The 25,141-nt window shown below is 42.2% G+C and overlaps 1 protein-coding gene across 22 annotated transcripts in view; it reads right to left on the bottom strand.

The window, feature by feature from the left end:
- Positions 1–6,349: 6,349 nt before the first annotated feature.
- The window catches only part of LOC124134164 (myocyte-specific enhancer factor 2A-like), a 114,176-nt gene continuing 95,384 nt past the window's right edge, over positions 6,350–25,141 (bottom strand). For 21 of the 22 annotated variants that reach the window (XM_046498848.2, XM_046498850.2, XM_046498851.2 and 18 more), the window contains 7 exons: positions 21,147–21,290; positions 20,584–20,619; positions 17,436–17,610; positions 16,490–16,689; positions 14,829–14,937; positions 13,616–13,730; positions 6,350–12,261 (listed from right to left, as the gene is read on the bottom strand). In XM_046498848.2, the coding sequence (XP_046354804.1) occupies positions 11,970–12,261; positions 13,616–13,730; positions 14,829–14,937; positions 16,490–16,689; positions 17,436–17,610; positions 20,584–20,619; positions 21,147–21,290 (1,071 nt within the window). In that variant the 3' untranslated portion in view covers positions 6,350–11,969. The remainder of the gene's footprint in view (positions 12,262–13,615; positions 13,731–14,828; positions 14,938–16,489; positions 16,690–17,435; positions 17,611–20,583; positions 20,620–21,146; positions 21,291–25,141) is intronic. The other variant, XM_048403629.1, reaches the window with a different exon arrangement.

The raw sequence follows: 25,141 nt of genomic DNA, 5'->3' as shown, positions 1-25,141 counted from the left end.
ATTGACAACTGGATGTGGACAAGAAGACTTGGGGTGGGTGTTGTGGGATTTTGTGAAATCACTAAGAATGTATATCCGGGATGTTACAAATAATTGTAATGTTTGTACAATGAACCTTCAAATATATTTCAATATTGATTGATCTTGTACCGGAATTCTGTATATTATGGGGGTGTCACAATTTATTGCAAATCAAACCTTTGAAAATATTAAAACATGGATAGAATATCATGTAGCAGAAAGCCCATGCTATACACTGGCACAAGGCTAGCTAGCTGGGCTGTGTGGTCTATTTGTATGCTTGTTGGTTAACGCCGCACTCACCAATATTCCAACTATATGATGGCGGTCTGTAAATAGCCTGTCTTGACCTGACAATCCAGTGATTGACATCATGAGCATCCATCCACGCAGTTGCGATACGATGACAAGTATCAGTGAGCCTGACCCCCCGATCCCTTTAGTCGCCTCTTACGACATGCATAGTTGCCTTTTTACGCCAAGCATGGGTTGCTGAAGGCCTATTCTACCAGATCTACACAGGTCAGGTTGTGTGGGAGTTGAACTGACAACATTCAATGTCCCGTGTTCAATTTCATTTATTTTGGTACCTTTACAATAATAAATATCATGCTTCAATGTCGTCAATATTTCACAAGTCGGTGTACGTATTATGAGTTAGTGAATTGTGACACCCCTAAAACCTCAATCTTCAGTGTTACTTACAGTGTAATTTATAACGTATCTGACATGCAAGACAAGGGATGTTGTTTTATACTGAATGATGTAGTGTGCTTTAAAGGATGTCTTTGTTTATATACAGGGGGTGACTGAAAAGTTCTGAGCAAAGCTACGAAGGATGTATAGAGCAGACTAAACAGTTTGCATGTACTAAGTACAGTACTTTCCATGGTCACAGGTTGCTTTGGACAAATATACAACCAGGCAGCTTAGTTCTGCAGGCATCAGATGACAATATCATGAAGTATCTCCAGGTGAAAGGGTTACCTCCACAGCCTCCCATGTGACATGGTGTCATGGTTAGGGGATGATACCTCCACAGCCTCCAAAGTGACATGGTGTCATGGTTAGGGGATGATACCTCCACAGCCTCCCATGTGACATGGTGTCATCGTTAGGGGATGATACCTCCACAGCCTCCCATGTGACATGGTGACATCGTTAGGGGATGATACCTCCACAGCCTCCCATGTGACATGGTGTCATGGTTAGGGGATGATACCTCCACAGCCTCCCATGTGACATGGTGACATCGTTAGGGGATGATACCTCCACAGCCTCCCATGTGACATGGTGTCATGGTTAGGGGATGATACCTCCACAGCCTCCCATGTGACATGGTCACATCGTTAGGGGATGATACCTCCACAGCCTCCCATGTGACATGGTGTCATGGTTAGGGGATGATACCTCCACAGCCTCCCATGTGACATGGTGTCATGGTTAGGGGATGATACCTCCACAGCCTCCCATGTGACATGGTGTCATCATTAGGGGATGATACCTCCACAGCCTCCCATGGGACATGGTGTCATGGTTAGGGGATGATACCTCCACAGCCTCCCATGTGACATGGTGTCATGGTTAGGGGATGATACCTCCACAGCCTCCCATGTGACATGGTGTTATCATCGTTAGGGGATGATACCTCCACAGCCACCCATGTGACATGGTGACATCATTAGGGGATGATACCTCCACAGCCACCCATGTGACATGGTGTCATCGTTAGGGGATGATACCTCCACAGCCTCCCATGTGACATGGTGTCATGGTTAGGGGATGATACCTCCACAGCCACCCATGTGACATGGTGTCATCGTTAGGGGATGATACCTCCACAGCCACCCATGTGACATGGTGTCATCGTTAGGGAATGATACCTCCACAGCCTCCCATGTGACATGGTGTCATCATTAGGGCATGATACCTCCACAGCCACCCATGTGACATGGTGTCATCGTTAGGGGATGATACCTCCACAGCCACCCATGTGACATGGTGTCATCGTTAGGGGATGATACCTCCACAGCCTCCCATGTGACATGGTGTCATGGTTAGGGGATGATACCTCCACAGCCTCCCATGTGACATGGTGTCATGGTAAGGGGATGATACCTCCACAGCCACCCATGTGACATGGTGACATTGTTAGGGGATGATACCTCCACAGCCTCCCATGTGACATGGTGTCATGGTTAGGGGATGATACCTCCACACTGTCCACAGCCTCCCATGTGACATGGTGTCATGGTTAGGGGATGATACCTCCACAGCCTCCCATGTGACATGGTGTCATCGTTAGGGGAAGAACTGGGCATTATCAGTTTCAGCACACTGGGTTCCAAGGCTTCTGACGCCTGATCAGAAACGTCCAGGTTCATCATGTCTCATGAACATTTACATCGTTTGAAACAAATCTGGCAAATTTTGTTGATCGATTTGTATTTGGTAACTATGGATGTACTTGGGTTCCCCAGCCACTAAACAACAGTAACAGCAGTGGAAACGTCTAACGTCTACACTGACGAAGAAGACAAAATCTTTTCCATCATTTGTAAGGTGATGACTGTCGAGCATTATACAAAATGATGACGCCATTCCTGCTGTGGCGGATTTCTTATACCACTTGGAGGAAGCTTTCTACATCAGTGGGATCCAGGCACTCCATCATCCTCGGCAGAATCGTGTGGACCTCAGTGGGGATTATGTAGACAAATAGTAGGCAACCAACCAGGACTTTTCAGCCACACCTTGTAGAATTATAGTGTGCTGTAAATGATGTCTTGATATAGGATAATATGGTATGTTATGAAGTATTTTGTTATATCAGATGATATGGTGTTATAAAGGATATTGTTATAAAGCAGGATATGGTATGCCATAAAGTATTTCATAATATTACATGAAAGAGTATGTTATCGAAGATGTTATTATTATTAACAATTATAGATATATATAAGACTAATTACAGACATAATCTGAGGTCAATATCACTTTTCTTGGGTCTACAAAAAGGTGTTGATCTCATTTAGAGTCTATAATTGTTTTATTACATAATAAAAACACAAAAGCAGATTCATCAAATCCAACTATGAAGAACGTAGGGGGTTTCAGCAGATGGAGACATCAGATCAATACAGCAAATTATAAGATCTAACTTGGAGTCAAGATGCGTTTCGGTCGAATGACATGTAACCGCTCCTAGGCCAATGAATATAGCAGAAAGTTTCACTATATCGTTATTGCCTGATATTACATACTGAAAAGGATGTCACTCCATGTTATGCTATGCAGGAATCAAACTCTTTTCTTGTTCACAGGATTAAAAAGACTTTTTTGCATTTATTCTGATGATTGCTGAATTTCTAGTCATAGGAACAGCTGAAAATAATTGTGTTTAAATTCCATAACTGGTATGCCATGAATTTGATAATCACTGATAGCGTTGTCGAGCCTTCCATGTCAGTCCTTTAAAATTGGACCCAAACAATGGCGGTCATAACTGTGCAAGATATTTCTCCAGTCTACTGTTTAGGAAGCTTTAAAAGCACAAAATTAACCAGTTCCTCAATTTTTACTAAAATTCACCACATAAAGGCTTTAAATTTCTTCTTAAAAACTCCAAAGAAATATCCAGATACATGAGTAGCACACATTTTTGTCATTGTTCGATAAACGGTTTATTTTATATGTCAGCCAGATAATATAAGATTGCTCATATTATATTTAGCGTAATTATAACACCATGTACCATGTCTGCATTAGGCCTGATGTCTCCAGTGTCTGTGGCGTACTGGAAGTTGGAGGTCTCGTTATGTCAGCACTACCATGAGTAACAGGAATTTCTCTTGCACTTGTATATAACATTGTCATCCTCATTCTTATTATTGGCAATATTTGTATAAAATCATTTTATATGCATTGAATATATTATACATAAACCATCTTCTGTGCTTGTTTGTTGTCAATTGTTTCAGCTTTGGACTGTCATGGTTCTGAATGTCAGAGTTACTTCCCTTTGACCAGACAGCATGTTGTACACACAAAGAATGATCCCTTCTTACCAGAAAGTATGTGAGGGACAACATTCCATCAATTTAGAGGATAATCCTAAGTATTTATTTCGTAAGTTTGCACCAAGAGGACTGACGTGCCGTTTCCAGGGTCAGGTGGGGACTCTAGTGGATGAGTGAGTAAGTTTGTTTCAGTGCCACTTTGAACAGTACTCCTGTTATATCATGGTATGTGAGCATTTTGTGGGAGGAAAGCTTGAAGTGGTGCAGGTAGTGTGATGTTTAGCACTGGTGAACCCACAAACAGAGGGATGGTGCTGACAAACCGAGAAACAGAACAAACCTGGGATTCAAACACATGGTCATAGATTTCTGGCATGCATGAGAAACACAGAATAGCCGTACTGTCCTTTCCTCTAAAAAATAATGTGTAAACCGTCCTGGCATTTCCTCTAATAATGTGTAAACCGTCCTTGCCTTTCCGCTAATAATGTGTGTGTAAACCGTCCTGGCCTTTCCTCTAATAATGTGTGTGTAAGCCATCCTGTCCTTTCCTCTAATAATGTGTGCGTAAGCAATCCTGTCCTTTCCTCTAATAATGTGTGCGTAAGCAATCCTGTCCTTTCCTCTAATAATGTGTGCGTAAGCCATCCTGGCCTTTCCTCTAATAATGTGTGTGTAAGCTGTCCTGTCCTTTCCTCTAATAATGTGTGTGTAAGCCATCCTGGCCTTTCCTCTAATAATGTGTAAGCCATCCTGGCCTTTCCTCTAATAATGTGTGTGTAAGCCATCGTGGCCTTTCCTCTAATAATGTGTGCATAAGCCATCCTGGCCTTTCCTCTAATAATGTGTGCGTAAGCCATCCTTGCCTTTCCTCTAATAATGTGTGTGTAAGCCTTCCTGGCCTTTCCTCTAATAATGTGTGTGTAAGCTGTCCTGTCCTTTCCTCTAATAATGTGTAAGCCATCCTGGCCTTTCCTCTAATAATGTGTGTGTAAGCCATCGTGGCCTTTCCTCTAATAATGTGTGTGTAAGCCATCCTGTCCTTTCCGCTAATGTGTAAGCCATCCTGTCCTTTCCTCTAATAATGTGTGTGTAAGCCATTCTGGCCTTTCCTCTATTAATGTGTGTGTAAGCCTTCCTGGCCTTTCCGCTAATAATGTGTGTGTAAGCCTTCCTGGCCTTTCCGCTAATAATGTGTGTGTAAGCCTTCCTGGCCTTTCCTCTAATAATGTGTGCGTAAGCAATCCTGTCCTTTCCTCTAATAATGTGTGCGTAAGCCACCCTGTCCTTTCCTCTAATAATGTGTATGTAAGCCATCCTGTCCTTTCCGCTAATAATGTGTTAGCCATGCTGTCCTTTCCTCTAATAATGTGTATGTAAGCCACCCTGTCCTTTCCTCTAATAATGTGTATGTAAGCCATCCTGTCCTTTCCGCTAATAATGTGTTAGCCATGCTGTCCTTTCCTCTAATAATGTGTGTGTAAGCCATCCTGGCCTTTCCTCTAATAATGTGTGTGTAAGCCTTCCTGGCCTTTCCTCTAATAATGTGTGTGTAAGCCAGCCTGTCCTTTCCTCTAATAATGTGTGTGTAAGCCTTCCTGGCCTTTCCTCTAATAATGTGTGTGTAAGCCAGCCTGTCCTTTCCTCTAATAATGTGTAAGCCATCCTGTCCTTTCCTCTAATAATGTGTAAGCCGTCCCCCAATTCCTCTAATAATGTGTGTGTAAGCTGTCCTGGCCTTCTCATAATGTTTGTTTAAGTGTGCTGCATTCAGTAACCACGGTCCAGATACCATCAAGGTCCAGCGATCTGTATGACGGGATTGTGCAACCATGGTCCAGCGACCTGTATGACGGGATTGTGCAACCATGGTCCAGCGACCTGTTGGACAGGATTGTGTAACCACGGTCCAGACATCTGTGTGATGGCATTGTGCAACCTCAACCCAGACACCTGTTTGACAGAATTGTGTAACCACGGTCCAGACACCTGTTTGACGGGATTGTGTAACCACGGTCCAGCGACCTGTTTGACAGGATTGTGTAACCACGGTCCAGGGACCTGGGATTGTGTAACCAAGGTCCAGACACCTGTATGAGGCATTGTGCAACCTCAACCCAGACACCTGTTTGACGGGATTGTGCAACTTCAGTCAGGACACCTGTATGGCGGTTCGGTTGCAAGACCAACATTTGGTACACCAAACCAAGTAATGTGCAACATACAGGACACCTCTGACGTCATCATCCAGCATCTGCACCCCAGAACATTGAAACACCAGCACACAAGAAAAAACAACAGAGTTGAACTGCACTTCAACAAGTTTAATTGTTTAGTACCATCCTGTCTAAGATGACTGATACCTCCAACGAGCAGACACAAGTGAACATCGTGACATACACAAGCCTGTTGCCATGATTACGTGTGTGTTACGTGTGTGTGCTACATGTGTGTTACACAGCAGTACAGCACGAATACCTGTAGCTGGGAGCCACCAAGTAACTGCCCTCCCCATATCCCTGCTTCCAATCAGCTTCTACCTGCACCATATACCTCTGAAACTGGGGCTGCAACCTTCCCAAATGACGTCTTTACCACCGACCTCTTCTAAACTTGTCAGTAAAGGTACCGTCCCTTCTTTATCATCTACCCAGGAGTAGCCACCCTCCCAGTATCTTGTACCATCAACAGGCCTACCTTGCATCTACCTGAAAGTACCTACCTAGGCACTTGGACATTGAGGAGTATTCACCCCGTAAATTTCAAATTGAAGTAGCCATGTCTGTCTTGTTTGGCAGATTGAGTTCGCCACCACTCCCCTCAAGCTTATCAAGGTTGCACCCTGTGCTTCTAGAATATTGAGGTAACTACCCATTCCGCTAGCATATTGAAGTAGCTATCCTGTCCCCCAAGACCCCTAAGTAGCCCCCCTCCCCACCCCGCTCCCATATCTCACCTGTATGCAGACACTTCACCTTAAAGAAGCCCCCCCCAGTATCTCACCTGTAACAGACACTGCCTGTCTACCTGATGAATCAGATAGCACTGTTGTACTATTTCTTTCACTTTGTCTTCAAGCATACAAAGATACATAAGTTTTCATATAGATGCATGAAATGCATTCAATCCTTTGAAAATGTGAAAACAAATCTAAATCAAAACTGATTTATTATTCTGAAACCTTCGAAGCATTACAAGATAGAACAAGCATTGTCCGCTACAGAGCACTGATTGGCTCCTACATCAACCAATCAGAAGCCAGTCATGTGACTGACAACCAGTTTCCATGGTAACATCCCAATTACAAGATGTGTACAAACAATGTATGAGTAGCTAATGTCTGGCAATATCTCAAGTGCACTTCTCCTTCATATAGTTAAAGCTGGTCATTGCACACATCACTTCTATCCACTCTGGTGGTGCTGCCCAGCAGGCAACAGGCTGACAACCGCTGACTCAGCAAATACAGGAGACACTGAGTGGACAATGAGAATATACAGCAGAGTGAGACGGAAGTCATTGGGGTAGCTTCGGCTGCAGGGCGATGTCGGTGTGGGGACAACAACTGGTATTTGACACAAGTAGAAGCAGACATTTCAAGTTTACAAATTAATTAATTTTGCACCTGTAACAGTTTCATCTTATAGGACTGGGGCCGTTTCCATAAAGTGATCGTATCGCTGATGATCATAGTTCTCATGCTTTAACATAGGCTCAAGACTGTCATAAGCGCTACGATTGCTTTGTAGAACAGCGCCCTGATCGAAATATGCCACGGAAGACCATCTGCCATCAAATGACAAGACACGGAGTGACATTGGAGTTGGTTCTCGGTGCGTGTTTGAAACAGCTTCTGACTTCACACCGACATGGCTGCTGCAGAAATAAATAGGAATCAGAGAGATGCTCGGTACATGTGGGTGAGTGTTGGAGCGTCTCCTCCAGAGTCTGCAATAAAATGCCCCAATCCTGGAGGATTGTCATTCCCTAAGACAAACATCCAACACCTCATGATAAATTCTGTGTTGATTTTAATCAAAATCACATCTCAATAAGTGTCTGAAGAATTCATGTTTGTGAAAATCACTCGGAAATTCTGTTAACATCATGTGTGTCTACCTGTCACATACTGTTCCACTTCACAGACTTGTGAGGCAACGGACTACACATGGTTGTGGAGGAGACAAGGACACCCACTGTACCCAGCATTCATCTGCAGCTGGTATCGTAATGGCTCCCTGTGGACGTTCCAGCAACACCTCACGCGTAACGGGACACCAGTCTTGCAAACACCTCATGTGACAAGCCTAGCAATGCCTGATGGCATGTGACACACGCCCAGCATTGCTTCATGTGACACAAGTCTAGCATTGCTTCATGTGACACAAGTCTAGCAATGCCTAGTGTGACACCAGCCTCGCATTGCTTCACATTACACAAGTCTAGCAATGCCTCATGTCTGGCAATGCTTCATGTGACACAAGTCTAGCAATGCCTCATGTTGCACAAGCATAGCATTGCTTCATGTTACACAAGTCTAGCAATGCCTCATGTCTGGCAATGCTTCATGTGACACAAGTCTAGCAATGTTTCATGTGACACAAGCGTAGCATTGCTTCATTTGACACAAGCCTCGTATTGCTTCATGTGACACAAGCCTCGCATTGCTTCATGTGACACAAGTCTAGCAATGCCTCATGTGACACAAGCCTTGCATTGCTTCACATTACACAAGTCTAGCAATGCCTCATGTTGCACAAGCATAGAATTGCTTTATCTGACACAAGTCTAGCATTGCCTCATGTGACACAAGCCTCGCATTGGTTCATGTGACACAAGTCTAGCAATGCCTCATGTGACACAAATCTAGCATTGCCTCATGTGACACAAATCTAGCAATGCCTCATAAGACACAAGCATGGCATTGCCTCATGTGACACAGGCCTAGCAATGCCTCATGTGACACAAGCCTAGCATTGCCTCATGTGATACAAGCCTAGCATTGCCTCATGACATTTGAAACAAGCCTAGCATTGCTTCATTTGCCACCAGTGTCCAACGCCTCACATGACGTGCCACCAGCGTCTAACGCCTTATATGACGTGCCACCAGTGTTATCATGCCATCTTTGTGTAGAAACATGTAGTTTTCATTTCCTCGCCTGAGTGCTGCCATATTGAATTTCTCCTCTGTGATCCAAGTACACAGTACAAAACACATACACTATCATTTTACAATAACTTACTTGGCAACGAGTATACTACAGCACAAAAATATTTATACATACAAAATTCTTGCAAGTTTTGCAACAATTGAACCATTCATAATGGTATACAAACATATTAATAGTTAAAAGCACTTTTTCATTATGTGAAGTCTTTCAATAGGAACAACTCTCCCTCAATGCTTTTGTTAACACAGACAGAAGCCACGCCCTCCAGTCAGCCAGCCAACACGCCGTGGTGCCATGACCTCAACAATACCGCTGACGCTTCCAAGTAAAACACGAAGTAACACATTATATTGCCTGAGTAACTATACACATTTCTCAGCTTTTCAATTGCAAAGTGACATCTTGTGAAGACACAAACCGATAGGACAGTACGGAAAGAATATTTGATTCCGTGTTCGAAAAAAATCAACAGCACTTTCTGTAGGAATCATATTTCATAGTTTGAGTGTAAACACTTGTCAAGTCCAGGGTCAGTTTGCAATTGGGGAGCTGCCAAGCCAGTGCTACCTGATATACACATTCTGTAACATGCCTAGTAACCATAGTAACATATTATCGCTAAGGCAACATATAGAACACTCACTCAAGAAATAGCCATCATTTGAATATCACAGTTGATCTTAGTAAAAGCACTCAACTTACGCCTAATGTCAGTTGATTAACAGAGGTGAGAGGGAACAATCAACCGTCTCGAGGAAATTAAATAGTAATAGTTTGTACAACATTCATAGATGAGTATCATCTAAAAATTTCAACTTTTAACAGAAAATTTCATCCCTGATATGAAACTGTTTATAAATGCTAAAATATACAAGGAATAGTAAAGTATGAAAAAATATGAAAACTTAATCTTTTCATATACAGAGTAACAGACAAGGACTAGGTCGTAATGTTTCAAGAAAAAGAATTAAAATAAACATATCAGAAAGAGTATCTGGTTTCAAAGTATAAATTGTTGTAAACGTACAATTTGCGTAGATTAGAAAAGTGTCATTTAAAGACTCTCCAATATTTACAACCTCTACTCTGCAGGTCTAAAAGATCATATGAGCATAATCGACTTCTGTGATAAAAGTTTGAAAATATACTCTATAGGTGTTATGAAACAAATACAAAAATAATGATCTATTAGCCTTTATAAATGCACCTGAACTACACATAGCCAGACTACAAACGTCAAGCACGATCATGTTTTCGAACATATACACCGTCTGTATTCCATGTCAAATTTCAGAATCGTCAGAATATTACAATCTTTGACTTATTTCATTTCTCGGATATGCTGAACCTGAGCCATTTCTTAGAACCATGCAGTCTGGTGTTCCTTAAACCTATAGGAACTAGGAGTGGAGATATCGGTACAGAGGAGCGAAAGTGTCCGTCGGCTTTGACGAGAGAAGTTTTCCTGTCACTTTGCACTTTCCTATCAGGCTTCTAGTTCATCACAAACTTCAACAATTTTTAACATGTAAATAAATTAAAAGCACTTTTAACGACCATTGGGAGGTGGCAATCAGTAAGTAGTGTTGTCAGTACTGGCATTGAACATATTGCACATTGCTATGAGAAGGAAGCATCCTCTCACGGGTGTAGATATATAATAAATCTCTGGAATTTGTTCCATACAGATAAACTAGATTCCCTAAAAAGTCCAATTACGATCATTACTTCATCAATAACAGTGTCTATTACATTAAATAAGTTTCAGACGCATTATTTTTGACATTTGAAAAGTTGGCTTTGAATATCATACGAATGATTCATGATCAGGTCAAAGGTCAAGATAACAATGTGTTTCAAAGAGAAGAAAAAGCTGTGTGATGGTGCAAGGTATACAAAGAGTGACTGTCACTCAGCTTTGCCCTTTGCATGGTGAATACACATCAACAATTACCCACTGAGGGAATGGACACGTACGTGTGTTCATGTCTAATTTGTGCACAACAGTGATATCAATCCTCATTGTCGCTGACTAATCCCACGCGAGGGGCTTCATCCATCCTAGTTAGCTAATCTACTACCACTTTTAATTTCGTTGAATTATTTGACAGTGAGCACTACTCTAGCTGAAATAGCATCTGTCCGTCCGTCCGTCCGTCGCTGTTCGGACTCGTCCAGAGCTACTATGTCGTGTTACAAGGTCACAACGTTGTTACTAGGCACCAGACGGGGGAATATATGCATTTATATGTCAACAAAACACTCCACCTCATTTGTCAGTGTATTCAAAACAGCCACATAAGTAACTGATACAACATCTTCTGCACAGTTGGATAATAATGATAATAAACATATGTAGTGATCATCAGTGGTGAGTGACACAAGGTGCAGGAGCAATATTTACACAAATGAAAGCGTCTATCCAGTTTGTCCACCTGAAAGGCACCAAAGGCTCGCGGCCTTCCACCATGCGCAAAATCTTACGCAGAAACACGGGAGTAGAAACATACGTACGAAAATATGGGATTTTAAGTACGTATTAGTACATAACTGTCCTGCTTGTCACAGCTTCCTGTACAATATACAAGTCCACCACTCCGGATGCAGTCAGACCAGCTGATGGCCGTAGCTAGCGTGCCAATGAGCAAGCTGCTGACCAAGTCCTGCTGACCAATCAGGCGACGTTAGTCTCTGTGTCTGCAGATTGAGATAGAGACAGACAGCAAGATGGAGACTCGGATGTCCTCCAGCATCCCCTAGGTCGCCCAGCCCTCTATACGGGAGCGTTTCACCATCGGGCCGTCGTAGTCGTTGGTGTGTACATTCACCGGAGACGAACTGTTGCTATGAGAGATGTGGCCGGGCGACAGGTGCCCGGTGCCCGCAGATGGAGGACGTAGCTGTTGCTGTTGTTGGTGGTGACTAGAGGGGGTCGTGGAGTCCCGTGGAGGCGAGATAGGTTCGCTTTTGATATTCATAGGTTGTGTCATTGTGTTGATTGCCAAGGGAGATAAATGGTGGCCCGAGTTGGCAGTGTGTGGTACTGTCCTGAAAAACACAACACCCTTGGTCAGATTCACATCTGTGTAACAATGCCACACAACTGTTGGTGGGGATAAAGAGCTAGGAACACACAGTGCCATTTAGAAAAGGGTCAAATGTAACAAATGTTATATCTGGTATAACACTTTCTTAGTAAAGTGGGGCGGTCGGGTAGCCTAGTGGTTAAAGCGTTCGCTCGTCACGCCGAAGACCCGGGTTCGATTCCCGACATGGGTACAATGTGTGAAGCCCATTTCTGGTGTCCCCCGCCGTGTTATTGCTGGAATATTGCTAAAAGCGGCGTAAAACCATATTCACTCACTCACTCACTCTTAGTAAAGTACAGATTCTTGTACTTTTGGGGGGTTGAGTTCCATCCGTGATTCCAACCTACACTGCCAAAGTGAGGCACTTATCGCCAGCACACAAAGTCAGGTGATTAGGTGCCTCACTCTGGCAGTGTGGGTTCGAATCCCGGATGGGTCTCAACCCCCAAAAAGTACTAGAATCTGTACTTTACTAAGAAAGTGTTATCCCAAATATAACATATGAGACTGAGCTAGTTCGTACTGCTACATACTCAGAGGAGAATAGCTGTTGGAACTGTGTACTGACATTATTCAAACATGAAATGAAGCTACACATGCCTGTGTTCCAAGGCAACTACAAATACTACTTGTACGTCAACTCCTCCAAACAGAACACACAGTCCAGCTGGACATAATAGCCTACAAGTCCATGATAGGGAAAGGGTTATTTCTACTTTTATACTTACATGTATACTTATATGTACACATAATTATATTATAATCAGTATCCCTATAAAAAGCCAAGTACTATATTACATACACAAATACATAAGTCTTGTAATCCTCTTGTACAAAAGATTGTTTTCAAACATCATGGTGCTACTGACATATACATTGAATGGTTCTCCATATCCTCAAAGAATCTAACCCTTTCTTCATAACATATAACAACTGTTTAAGGCTGGTTAATATATCTATCTGTACAATACACTAACATTATTACATTCTAGTACATACAACACATTTAATATGACCTGTGAAGCGCCAGGTAGAGACTAGGTCTTCAGCAACCCATGATTGCCGTAAGAGGCCACTATGCTTGTCATAAGGGGCGACTAACAGGATCGGGTGGTCAGGCTCGCTGACCAGGTTGATGCATGTCATCGTATCCCAATTGTGGATCGATGCTCATAATATCAACCACCAGATTGTCTAGTACAAACTTCTTTTTTTTACAGACCGCAATCATATAGCTGGAATATTGCTGAGTGTGGCGTTAAACAACAAACAAACAAACAAACACAAGATATGACGGCATGTGCTGTACTCACCCTGACGTCAGGGACAGGCCGGTGGAGTGGTGTGGCGAGCCGGTAGTCAGGGAGCCCTGCCCACACCAGGAGTTGTAACCGTTACTCACATCAGCAGTGGTCAGCGGGAAGTCATCTGCGGGGAAACACACACATCATGAACATCTCAACATTAGGACCACATCAAGCTGGGCTGGGGCAAGTACATGGCGGCAAGGTGGAATACAGGAGGCAATGTTTGTCATGGCTAGTTCATGTTCATCATGGCTAGTTCCTGTTTATCATGGCTAGTTCATGTTCATCATGGCTACTTCTGTTCATCATGGCTAGTTCCTGTTGATCATGGCTAGTTCATGTTTATCATGGCTAGTTCCTGTTTATCATGGCTAGTTCATGTTTACCATGGCTAGTTCATATTCATCATGGCTACTTCTGTTTATCATGGCTACTTCTGTTTATCATGGCTACTTCTGTTTACCATGGCTAGTTCATATTCATCATGGCTACTTCTGTTTATCATGGCTAGTTCATGTTCATCATGGCTAGTTCCTGTTTATCATGGCTAGTTCCTGTTTATCATGGCTAGTTCATGTTTATCATGGCTAGTTCATGTTCATCATGGCTACTTCTGTTCATCATGGCTACTTCTGTTTATCATGGCTAGTTCATGTTCATCATGGCTAGTTCCTGTTTATCATGGCTAGTTCATATTCATCATGGCTACCTCTGTTCATCATGGCTAGTTCATATTCATCATGGCTAGTTCATGTTTATCATGGCTAGTTCATGTTTATCATGGCTAGTTCATGTTCATCATGGCTAGTTCATATTCATCATGGCTACTTCTGTTTATCATGGCTAGTTCATGTTCATCATGGCTAGTTCATGTTTATCATGGCTAGTTCCTGTTCATCATGGCTACTTCTGTTTATCATGGCTAGTTCATGTTTATCATGGCTAGTTCATGTTTATCATGGCTAGTTCATGTTTATCATGGCTAGTTCATGTTTATCATGGCTAGTTCCTGTTCATCATGGCTACTTCTGTTCATCATGGCTAGTTCATGTTCATCATGGCTAGTTCATGTTTATCATGGCTAGTTCATATTTATCATGGCTAGTTTCTGTTTATCATTGCCAGTTTCTGATTACTTACCTCATGGACAACAAAGCTTTCAACATAATTTCTATGCTCCGCGATGTCACATGACACTGAATTTGAGATCGGTACTTACTTGGATGAAACGACGAGGGAAGTGAGGAGGGGTACCCGCTACCCGGCATGTTCGGGGTTGCCAAGGAAACAACTGGCGTTACTAAGGAGTTGCCTACTCGGCCTTGGAGCTGTGGAACAAAATACCACAATTACTATATGTTTCCTTGAACAAATATACAAACATTGACCCATAACTATACACTGACACTATAGCAGGGAGTAATGAGTCCTTTCTAATACATACTCTCACTCACTCATACACTTATTCACTCACTCATACACTTATCACTCACTCACTCGTACACTTTTTCACTCACTCATACACTTATCACCCACTCACTCATACTCCTCACTCACCCATGCTGCCCTCACTAATACACAGAAAGTGGAGTCTCTTTCCCTCATTTACTCACACATGCACACTCACTCACTCACTCACACACTCACTCACACACTCACTCATGCTGCCCTCACTAATACACAGAAAGTGGAGTGTCTCTTTCCCTCACTCACTCACACATGCACACACTCACTCACTCACACACTCACCCATGCTGCCCACACTAATACACAGAAAGTGGAGTGTCTCTTTCCCTCATTTACTCACACATGCACACTCACTCACTCACTCACTCACTCACCCATGCTGCCCTTACTAATACACAGAAAGTGGAGTGTCTCTTTCCCTCACTCACTCACACATGCACACTCACTCACTCACTCACACACTCACCCATGCTGCCCTCACTAATACACAGAAAGTGGAGTGTCTCTTTCCCTCACTCACTCACACATGCACACACTCACTCACTCACACACTCACCCATGCTGCCCACACTAATACACAGAAAGTGGAGTGTCTCTTTCCCTCATTTACTCACACATGCACACTCACTCACTCACTCACTCACTCACCCATGCTGCCCTCACTAATACACAGAAAGTGGAGTGTCTCTTTCCCTCACTCACTCACACATGCACACTCACTCACTCACTCACACACTCACCCATGCTGCCCTCACTAATACACAGAAAGTGGAGTGTCGTTCCCTCACTCACTCACACATGCACACTCACTCACTCACTCACTCACCCATGCTGCCCTCACTAATACACAGAAAGTGGAGTGTCTCTTTCCCTCATTTACTCACACATGCACACTCACTCACTCACTCACACACTCACCCATGCTGCCCTCACTAATATACAGAAAGTGGAGTGTCGTTCCCTCACTCACTCACCCATGCTGCCCTCACTAATACACAGAAAGTGGAGTATCTCTTTCCCTCATTTACTCACACATGCACACTCACTCACTCACTCACTCACACACTCACCCATGCTGCCCTCACTAATACACAGAAAGTGGAGTGTCTCTTTCCCTCACTCACTCACACATGCACACACTCACTCACTCACACACTCACCCATGCTTCCCTCACTAATACACAGAAAGTGGATTGTCTCTTTCCCTCACTCACTCACACATGCACACTCACTCACTCACTCACACACTCACTCACACATGCACACACTCACTCACTCCCTCACTCACCCATGCTGCCCTCACTAATACACAGAAAGTGGAGTGTCTCTTTCCCTCACTCACTCACACATGCACACACTCACTCACTCACACACTGACTCACTAATACAAAGTGGAGAGGTGTATATACATACATCAGGGGACATGAGATCGCCACGGCTATGAGGTGGGATCATCACACGAAGATTTGGGTTGGGCCTCATTTGGGGTGGGGTGGGCGACTGTTTGGCCATCTGTTTGGCGTGGTGGACCATCACCCCAGGCGAACTGCAGGGGGACACTCGATGGGGGTAGCCATTGGGGGTGGGGGAATGACTCAGATCAACCATCCCACCTGCAAGAAAACAAAACAAAACATTACAATTTGTACATAATAGACACAAAAGCAGATAAGAACTGCTGACCAACACAGTGAATTAACTCAACAAGCCCTGCAAAAGTAGATGGACCAAACACTGACATTTGGTCATTTTTTCTAAACAAATTAAACCATAAATTTAGATATTCATAAAAAAATTCAGCATTCTGAATATTCCACTCTTAAAAAACGTTTGTTTTCACCCGACAAATATATGTTGTTGTTACTTGGGTCCTCTTCATTTCTCGCATATGCCGTAAAAGTAAAATCTAAAAAAGTAATATCTACGCAAATGTTTGTCAACCATTCAAAGTTTGTAGACACAGAAATGTTGGCCGAAATATTGGTATGAATAGAAACCGATTATATTACACGACAACAGTTTGTCTACTTCACAAACTATTCTGCAAACAGTTTTCTAAATGTTCACGAACTTACGTTACATAAATCGGCAAACTAAGAATCCCTTAGCCGTGTCTGGTTTGACCAGTTTTGTGTTCAAATCCCAGATTGGCCAGAATTATCTCCTTGGAGAATAAGTAACACAATCGTGGTCACAGTATCAGAATGGGGCAAACATATACCACCTGTACACCTTGAGCTCCTCTGTCACAGGCTGATACACCGTAACACAGCTTCAATACTTTCTGAGAGTCAATAAAGCAAGCTAGATCATGAGAGATGATTATCACGCAGCCATAACTGGGCGTGGCTGTACCTACCGGTGGAGTTTGGCCTGGGACTGTGGCTAGGGGGCGCCACCTGTGGTGGCTGTAGCAGTCCGGGGGAGCCACTCAGGACATGGTTCTGTGGGGGCGGAATCAAACCCGGTTGACTGGGATAGCCACTATTGTGTATCGGCACCGGCATAGTGTTGTGGTACTGCTGGATGCCCCCCTGAAAGACAAGGCAAGATGTCAGGACACCCTCTCATCATTCCCCATTAATATTCTAAAAGCCAGGATAACCCTGTTAACTAACATACTCTGTCAAACACCCTGTCACCATACCCCATTGACATACATTGTAAGAATACCCCATTGAACTACCTACATACCCTGTTAGAATACCCCATTGACATACCTACATACCTGTCAGAATACCCCATTGACATACATTGTTAGAATACCCCATTGACATACCTACATACCCTGTTAGAATACCCCATTGACATACCTACATACCCTGTTAGAATACCCCATTGGCATACCTACATACCCTGTTAGAATACCCCATTGACATACCTACATACCTGTCAGAATACCCCATTGACATACATTGTTAGAATACCCCGTTGAACTACCTACATACCCTGTTAGAATACCCCATTGACATACCTACATACCTGTCAGAATACCCCATTGACATACATTGTTAGAATACCCCATTGACATACCTACATACCCTGTTAGAATACCCCATTGACATACCAACATACCTGTCAGAATACCCCATTGACATACCTACATACCTGTCAGAATACCCCATTGACATACCTACATACCCTGTTAGAATACCCCATTGACATACCTACATACCTGTTAGAATACCCCATTGACATACCTACATACCCTGTTAGAATACCCCATTGACATACCTACATACCCTGTTAGAATACCCCATTGACATACATTGTTACAATACCCCATTGACATACCTACATACCCTGTTACAATACCCCATTGACATACATTGTTACAATACCCCATTGACATACCTACATACCCTGTCAGAATACCCCATTGACATATATACACACCTGTCAGAATACCACATTGACATACATTTTTACAATACCCCACTGACATACCTACATACCTGTCAGAATACCCCATTGACATACATACACACCTGTCAGAATAACCCATTGACGTACTTACATACCTGTCAACATACCCCATTGACATACCTACATACCTGTCAGAATACCCCATTGAGATACCTACATACCTGTCAGAATACCCCATTGACGTACCTACATACCCTGTCAACAAACCCCATTGACATACCCACATACCTGTCAGAATACCCCATTGACATACCTACATACCCTGTCAGAATACCCCATTGACATACCTACATACCTGTCAGAATACCCCATTGACATACCTACATACCTGCCAGAATACCCCATTGACATACCCTGTCAGAATACCCCATTGACATACCTACATACCTGTCAGAATAGCCCATTGACATACCTACATACCTGTCAGAATACCCTATTGACATACCTACATACCTGTCAGAATACCCCATTGACATACCCTGTCAGAATACCCCATTGACATACCTACATACCTGACTGACTACCCCAATGACATACCTACATACCTGTCAGAATACCCTATTGACATACCTACATACCTGTCGGAATACCCCATTGACATACCCTGTCAGAATACCCCATTGACATACCTACATACCTGTCAGAATACCCCACTGACATACCTACATACCTGTCAGAATGCCCCATTGACATACCTACATACCTGTCAGAATACCCCATTGACATACCCTGTCAGAATACCCTATTGACATACCTACATACCCGTAAGAATACCCTATTGACATACCTACATACCTGTCAGAATACCCCATTGACATACCCGGTCAGAATACCCCATTGACATACCTACAAACCTGTCAGAATACCCCATTGACATACCTACATACCTGTCAGAATACCCCATTGACATACCCGTCAAATACCCTGTTCACATACCACCTCAACATCCAACCACTTATTTTGAACAACAGCAACATCAAAAACTTGAGTGTGTATGTTACAAATGTAATGATAGAAATTTCATACAATGTCCAACAGGGAAACAACTAGAATCTAGAATGATTTCTTAAACTAATAAATTTTACTGCTATTTTCTGCTAATCGCTGTAAATACATGGGACAAGCTTCACTGTGAACATATTCAACCCAAAGACGAAAGTAACCTGACCAAATTGAGGAACATTTTCAGCTCGACAATGTTATTGACAAAGGCTGTGCTGCAAACAGATCATATGTACACTGATCTCCCAGACACTTCCACACAAACATAAACATTGTCTACAGCAAAGTTGTCTCAAGGTACCAGAGAGGATCAAACCAGGATGTCACTTGTCCCCTTTGTACAAGAAACACCAGCATAGCACTAGAGCAATGTGATGATATGTGCTGTATACCATGTTTAGTGGTGCATTACGCAAGCATTGGGACAGGAGTAACTGAGGCAGGCTGGTGGGTAGGTAGGTGGGTGGGTGGGTGGGTGGGCAGGTGGTCCTATAGGTGGTCTAGTGGAGGGTGGTGTGGGGACGGACCATGGCGCTGGTAGACAGGTACTGCTGTCACACTACCATCAATCAAGGTGTGGATTCAAATAAACATGTGTTTCTAACATAGATAAATACTGTGTTTAAACGTATTGCATAATTCTTTACAACTGCAAGTTAAATGAGAACAGACAAGCAGATATACTCATACTGCCTAGCTTCATCTACAAACTTGATTGCTTCTTGAGGCATGCTGGTTTGGACGTCACAGGTGAAACCAGGTGGATCCAGGGGGATCCAGGTGGATCCAGGGGGGTCAGGGGGGGGGTCAAGGGCAAACAAACCCCACTTTTATTAATTTCATATAACTTGTTCATTATTTTCCCACCCCAAAACATAAAAATCAAATGTTTGTTTTGGGACCTTAATCTCAAATTCCTGGATCCATCGTTGTAAATATGCATTAGGAACTTATGGGAGGTAACCCCTTTACCAACAAGAATTATTTCGGGATTTGTTACATATGCAGATGTATTTTAACAAGAAGCATGAGCAAGTTGGAGTACATGGATACAGAAATAACGGCAGACTAATACATACGCTCTGGTCAAAGAACTGTGGATAATTCATAAACTTCTGAAAGGTAAAAAGAAAAGAACTTTGACAAGAGATTCACTTGAGGCCGCGGTCACTCGTCTCCGTATACATTAACAACAGAGAATACAAGCACTGAGCAACCTAGTCCAACACTTTAAGCTGTGTCAATTGTATTTATCTTGTGTTTGTTGTTGTTTAGAACACAAAGTTAAAAGAAATTTAGTATTTAAGGCTTGGGCACAACAAGTAAATTGTGTTCGTCAGTTTTTGTTTTATTTGAAAAATGTCAACAGAGAATTCCATGAGATTGCCAACGGAAGACTGTCTTGGGTTTTTAAGAGAATCATGTGAAAGAGTCAGAAACTGTTCAACAATCAGCAGAAACATTACAAAATGTCATACACAAAATCCCATTGTCTGAAATATGAATTGATATCATAAATTTATATAATAGCTCAAGATATTACATTTATTGTTCACATGTTTTGACACGTTTTGATATTGTTTCTATGACGAACATTATATACTTTGTTGTACCCCAAATAGTATCACCCTGTAACACTGACCCTCATGACGTTCTGCTGCATGACACGTTGGTAGTCGTCGTTGATGCGGTCGTATTTGTCGTCTCCACGCAGGCCCTGGGCGTAGGGGTCCTGCTCAATGGGCTCCGGGCTCTCGCAACCCTTGTGTTCCTTCTTGTTGAGAGCCTGCAACAAACAAGTACTGAGGGAATATTGTTCAACACTTGTGTGATTTGAATGAATAATATTGAGTTAAAATATTTGACAAGTAATGTCCCCTGCAGCAAATATACTGATTAATGATGTAAATAGTGATTACATACTGCTTGTATGATAATGTATTTATCTGATAAAATCTTCTTGAGCTTCAAATATGGTTTTCAGCATAAGATCAAGAAAATCACAAAGTCATTATATGTTTGTATTGTATAATATAAACTATCTTTGTCTATATTTTCATGAGTGTTACAAAGCTACAATTTGCAGCAAATTTAACCAATGTCAATTCAACCAATGTCCTTAGATATACAGATGTATAACAATGTCCTTAGATTTATACGAAAGTCCTTAGAGTTACAACAATGTCCATAGATTTATAACAATACCCTTAGATTTATAACACTATAACAAAGTTCTGAGATTTATAACAATGTCCTTAGATTTATAACAAAGTCTTTACACTAATAACAATGTCATTAGATTTATAACAAAGTCCTTAGACTTATAACAAAGTACACAGATTTATAACAATGTCCTTAGACACATGAACAACCCCCTCTCCCCATGTTTCCCTCCCCAGCATCAACTTCCACTACTCCTACAGGTGACACCACACCAAATTTATTTCATTTATCCAATGTCTTCAAAGGGGACCTTAAGACAAGTAATCCCTCCTTTTTACTGACTTTATTTCTCCTCTTTCAGCAATAAATGTGGTCACTAAGCTGACTCCAACTTCAAATAAGCATGTCACTCCAGGCTCGGCTTGTGTTAATTCAGGTGAAGAATCGCTCCCACCATCTCACTTATTCTGATCAACTCGATAACTTTCCCTAAAAGCTTAACAAGCACTTGCCAAGTCCACATTCGAAGCAATTTACACAAATATCTCCTGAAAGATCTTTCCGCATAAAGGTCGGAGTGAATTTTCAATATTTCTGAGCCAGTCAGATAATGGGTTGATTGCCTGCCTCCAGGGAGCATATTCAGTGTGGCACTACTGCCTCTTCTGAATTGTGGGCAGGCTGTCTGAATGTGGGTCACTGTGTTCCGGGGAGGTATATTCTATATCACAAAGTCCTGGTTGTAAAGTATTTGACTCACACTTGAGTTATTTCGGTACTGCGACTGCCTATTTATAGTGTGGTGCCTCGGCTGTGACTATTTTAGGTAACTGGATCGATATCTTATCATGACATTCCCCACCAAAAGCTATATGCTTGAAACAGAGTACACCGGCTCACACAACCAGCCATTCCGGCAATTCGGCCGAGGTTATATATAAAATAGTCTGGGTTATTTTTGTCAACTGGAATATCTTGGTTTCATTTAGAAGCACCAAAAACTACTGATGCTATTATTAAGCCCATAAACATTAGCCATACTAAGAACAAGTATGCGCCCGCCCAATCCCACAAACACTTTGACAATCTTCAAGGAATAACATGCATGTAACCTAGACAGACTTCTTTCCTACCATGAGGACTTTACACCAGTTGTTCAACTGTGGCATAACCAGCCCCCGAGAAACATGATCGACTTATCAAAGGTAAGACTGGATTTGGTCCGATCACCAGCTACCCACACACCCTCTAAAATAGATTCATTACAGGTAATTAATTTCCCCCATCATTAGTATCTACTGTAACCTGGATATTCCTGTTCGGGGGCCAAGCCCAGAAACCTGATTTATGAATGGAGATTAAGCTATTATGGGACATTATGGAATAATATCCCAGCATACAGCTTGTCAACTTCAATATTCTGATAAACGAAGCCCAGCTAATGCTATCACAGACAGGGAAAGACCTTCTTAATTTCTGACCATGTCTGTGCGGCCTTGTGTTGCTGATAAGTGCTGTGTAAGTCTTCAGAGGGGAGGCAACGATATAGACCTACTTTCTATGGAGTTCATTCAGACTGGGATTTGCTCATTTGGAGGTTGCATTAACAGAGCGGTACATTAGTACTGATGAATTTGATGAATTTGTGTAACTTATTATATATTTTTATCCTCAGTGTTGGTTATGCTTTCAGTCACATAGCAACTTTTCTTTAGAAATATGTATGAAAGTATATTTAAATAACTATTAACAATGACAAAGATTTTTCATTTCCCTTAGAGCAAGATATTATTTCCATACCTTGATTGTCAAGGTAAGATATCCAATGAATCCCTTGACTGACAACGTAATATATTACATTTCATATCATGCCAAAACATATACAAATGTACCAAGAGCAACACATGTGGACAATATAACTCTCGAACTCTAAGACTGTTTGGTAGCAACTTATCGAAGTCCAAGTTGATAAGTTGATACATCACTTCTACTCCGTTAATGAGGCACAGATGTGTGGTGATTTCGGATTTAAAGTCACTTTCAAGATTATTGCATTTTAAAAGTGATGTGTGTGCGTGCGCGCGCATGCGGCTGCATGTATTAGTCCAAACTAATGCCGGTCTTTTAATGCTAGTCCACTGAGATTCAATGATGCAGTTTTAACATGGACACCCCACTCAGACACAGCATTCTGACTCCAAACCGACCAATCCTTGTTTATATCCCCTTAACGCCAAAAGCCAGTCAGGGAAACAATAAGTACCATCTTTTAACATCTTTTGGAATGACCCGGCTGTGGATCCAACCATTGCCCTCCCAACTCTCTGGCCAGACACTTTCTACCACGGAGGCAGTCCAATCAGACACAGGAGATAGACAAGAACCTGAACTGCACTCTGTGTACCCACCCCTACCCGCGTACTCATCCAAACGTTTGTCAGAGTACTTTCAAATTAACTGTTCAGATATGAAAAGGAAGATTACTTTTGTGCCACAAATCATATGTTCAGTATAACATAAAAACTGAAGTTCAGAAATTGGTTTGTTTAATAAATTTGGACAATATTATGTTATCATCAAAAATGTTAAAAGATTTGACATCTTTGTTGAATTTCAAAAATGAAGATTTCTGTTGTGTCAAACAATTAGTATTTTAAGTATTTAACATAACTAAAACTAAAGTTTGTTTGATTGATACACTTTGGACAATGTTACCATCCAAAGTGCGAAAACATTTGTTTATGAGTCAAGAATGAATTCTGGGATGGCATCGATGGTAAGCAGGTTAAGTAGAGCACCTGAATCCTGGAAGCTATCCCAGCCATCACTCCGCAGCCTCTGAGTGTGAAGCCACTAATTACGTAGATTACAGTCCCTTGTTCTGTAAGGTACTGACGTATCGACAGTGATCGCCCGCTACACTACAGTACAGGCATGTTAGTGCTGTGTATGGTAGGTACTGATTCCACAGGGCATGTCAACGGTCAAATCAACCTATTGCTCCAGTATCTTTCCTCCACATTCAACAACGTAATTATGGAAAAAGGCACCTTCATTGATGCATATGTCTAGAAGCATTTGTTCTAAAAAACGAAAATTCAAATCAATTAAGATTTTTCTTTCTATCCTACAAGAAAATGGCTGCCAAAACATGCGTTGGATATTGGTTGAGCGAATCTAACTGACAAGATCGTGTTGCTTCTCCCCACCAAGGCATCCTCTTCTCATCTGTCTATCTACCTCTGTGACCTAATTATCCATTTATGGGCTGGAGGTTGTAAACAAACAGCTCGGCTGTGGGGAACGATGCTGCTAGAGATGCTGCTAGGATGAAGATTCAATACTTGAGGGGCTACAGGGGGAGGGTGCCAAGCTCCAACATCTTATTTCATGTATTTTACATATAATGGAGAAATCACTTGAATCAGAAGTAGATTCAACAAGCCCCGAAGTAATTTCTCTGAACCATACCAT

The sequence above is a fragment of the Haliotis rufescens genome, unplaced genomic scaffold, assembly GCF_023055435.1.
Source record: "Haliotis rufescens isolate VD_foot unplaced genomic scaffold, xgHalRufe1.0.p SCAF_1, whole genome shotgun sequence".
NCBI classification, from domain to species: domain Eukaryota; kingdom Metazoa; phylum Mollusca; class Gastropoda; order Lepetellida; family Haliotidae; genus Haliotis; species Haliotis rufescens.
The sequence above is the reverse complement of the archived record's forward strand: the minus strand, read 5'-3'. Positions and strand labels throughout refer to the sequence as shown.